At 29.8% G+C, this 2,088-nt stretch overlaps 1 protein-coding gene across 1 annotated transcript in view; it reads left to right on the top strand.

Moving 5' to 3' along the window:
- The window catches only part of LOC107704840 (netrin receptor UNC5C-like), an 89,788-nt gene that overhangs the window by 74,634 nt on the left and 13,066 nt on the right, over positions 1-2,088 (top strand). The window contains exon 14 of the mRNA XM_016507865.1: positions 1,627-1,773. Within this exon, the coding sequence (XP_016363351.1) occupies positions 1,627-1,773 (147 nt within the window). The remainder of the gene's footprint in view (positions 1-1,626; positions 1,774-2,088) is intronic.

Genomic DNA, 2,088 nt, shown 5'->3' on the forward strand with positions numbered 1-2,088 from the left:
AATTCATCATAAACAACAAAGATGCAGTGTAAGAGATTAATTGTGCAGTGTGGTCAGATTTTTTATTAACGGGAGTTTTTGCGAGATTAAACTGACCTTTTTAGTAGCCTAATGTTTAGAGTTCTTTACTCGCTTTTGTACACAGTTTATTCCATGTTGTTGTTTTTTTTAATAATTTTATTTTACAAGAGAACTTGCGAAGTCTTGATTTACTACTAATGCGTAAAATAGAAAACAAAAATGTATAAACGCATCTTCGACTGTTTTGTCTTTTTAGCCTATAAGAACTATGTCGTGCAATAATGGTTTTAATATATTCTATTCAATAACATTGTTAACTGTTTTTATTTATAATATCTGCTGCTTTTCTTCTGTGAAAATGAATAGAGCGATCAGCCATAAACTTTGTTTTTGTCATGTACATCAGTTATTTGTATAAAATACACTATATATTTTTGAGTCAGTACATTATGGCACATTTGAGCAGCATTAGTAAACTGTGTAAATGCCAAATCACATGCAGGTTTTTTCAGACCGGAGACCATAATTGTGTAATAATTTATTTTATTATGATATGAAACGTCCAATTTTTCTTTCAATAATGTTTTTGAAAGTTTTGCAAGAATTTCGTGATACTAAACTTTTTATTAGTTGTCATAGCAAGTGATTTTAAAAGTAGGATGGCTCACTTTTTATAAGATTTATAAGAAAATTTTACTTGAATTCGTAGTTTATACTTACTTTTGGAAACCTTATTGTTTTATAATTACTATTATTATTGTTATTATTTCTGTTGTTTCTAGAAGTAGTAATTTTGATAATAATCAATAGAAAAAATATAACCACACACACATTGTTTGTCCACAGAATAATTACACATTATTAAATAAAAAGCGTCCCCGCACGAACCTCTACCTCCGCCAGCAGGACCTCAATTTCAGACTCGGTAAAGTTTTTTTTTCTTTGTACTCGTCATTCTCAAGCATAGAAATTCGGATATTGGCGTGTGCTCTTTTATATGGTAATGATATTAATTAGGGGGCGTTTACAAGGCGGAGATCTGACAGCAGTCAGCTGCGCACAATTTCAAGATCATTTGCGATTTATAAATGTCACATCTGGAAGAGAGGCGAATGCACGTGTTTTTGTGCGCACGTTCGTTTTCTCAGAATCGCGCTTACGCACTTTTGAGAAATGATCTTAGAACAAATTTAGGACGGTTTATACACAACATTTTGACAATTGAGGCCCCAAAAGCGGCACCTAGTGGCAAAGAATGAATTTTCATTTTCATTCTGACCAACTCGAAAAGACCAACAAGTGGGCGGGCAATATGCTAATGTGCACTTAATTAATGACTTTGCTCAACAAATCATATTTGAATGAAAATTTAGTTTAAATATTAATGTTTACATTCTTTTAATCTGCTTTAATATTTCAATTAAAATGATTAAACAATTTAATATAAATTCGTATGATTTTTATTTAAATTATTATTTTTATTATTGTTGTTATTATATAAATATAATTATTAATGTAATATTTTAAATATATACAGATTTAAATATAATTTTTTATTTTAATTTAAGTGATTGCACTGTTGACTGTATGTGTTTGTGTGGACAGGAGGTGCTGCAGATAGAAAAACAGATCGGCGGAAAACTGCTGGATGAACCAAAGTCTCTGAACTTCAGTTACAGCAACCACAACCTGAGACTGTCAATACATGACATTCACTCGCAGTGGAAGAGCAAACTACTCACCAAATACCAGGTGAAGACAACAGATACAGCTGAGGCTTCAGACAGGATTTAAAAATGTCAGGAGAGGGAGAAGATCTCCTGACTGTTAACCTGAATTTAGGATAGAATATTGACAGGGACTAGATCTAGAGGAAGAATGAGACTTAATGAGTTTCTCTTTTAATTATTTTAAATGTTTTTTTATTGTATTTATTTATTTTGATATTTTAATTTAATTGATTAAGTAATTTAATATTTCATAGTATTTCATATTTCTTAATATTAATATTTCTGTACATAAAATATATATACAAACTTCAATAATATTTATTAATTCTTTAAATTT

Source organism: Sinocyclocheilus anshuiensis, unplaced genomic scaffold, assembly GCF_001515605.1.
Source record: "Sinocyclocheilus anshuiensis isolate Anshui unplaced genomic scaffold, SAMN03320099.WGS_v1.1 scaffold117, whole genome shotgun sequence".
NCBI classification, from domain to species: Eukaryota; Metazoa; Chordata; class Actinopteri; order Cypriniformes; family Cyprinidae; genus Sinocyclocheilus; species Sinocyclocheilus anshuiensis.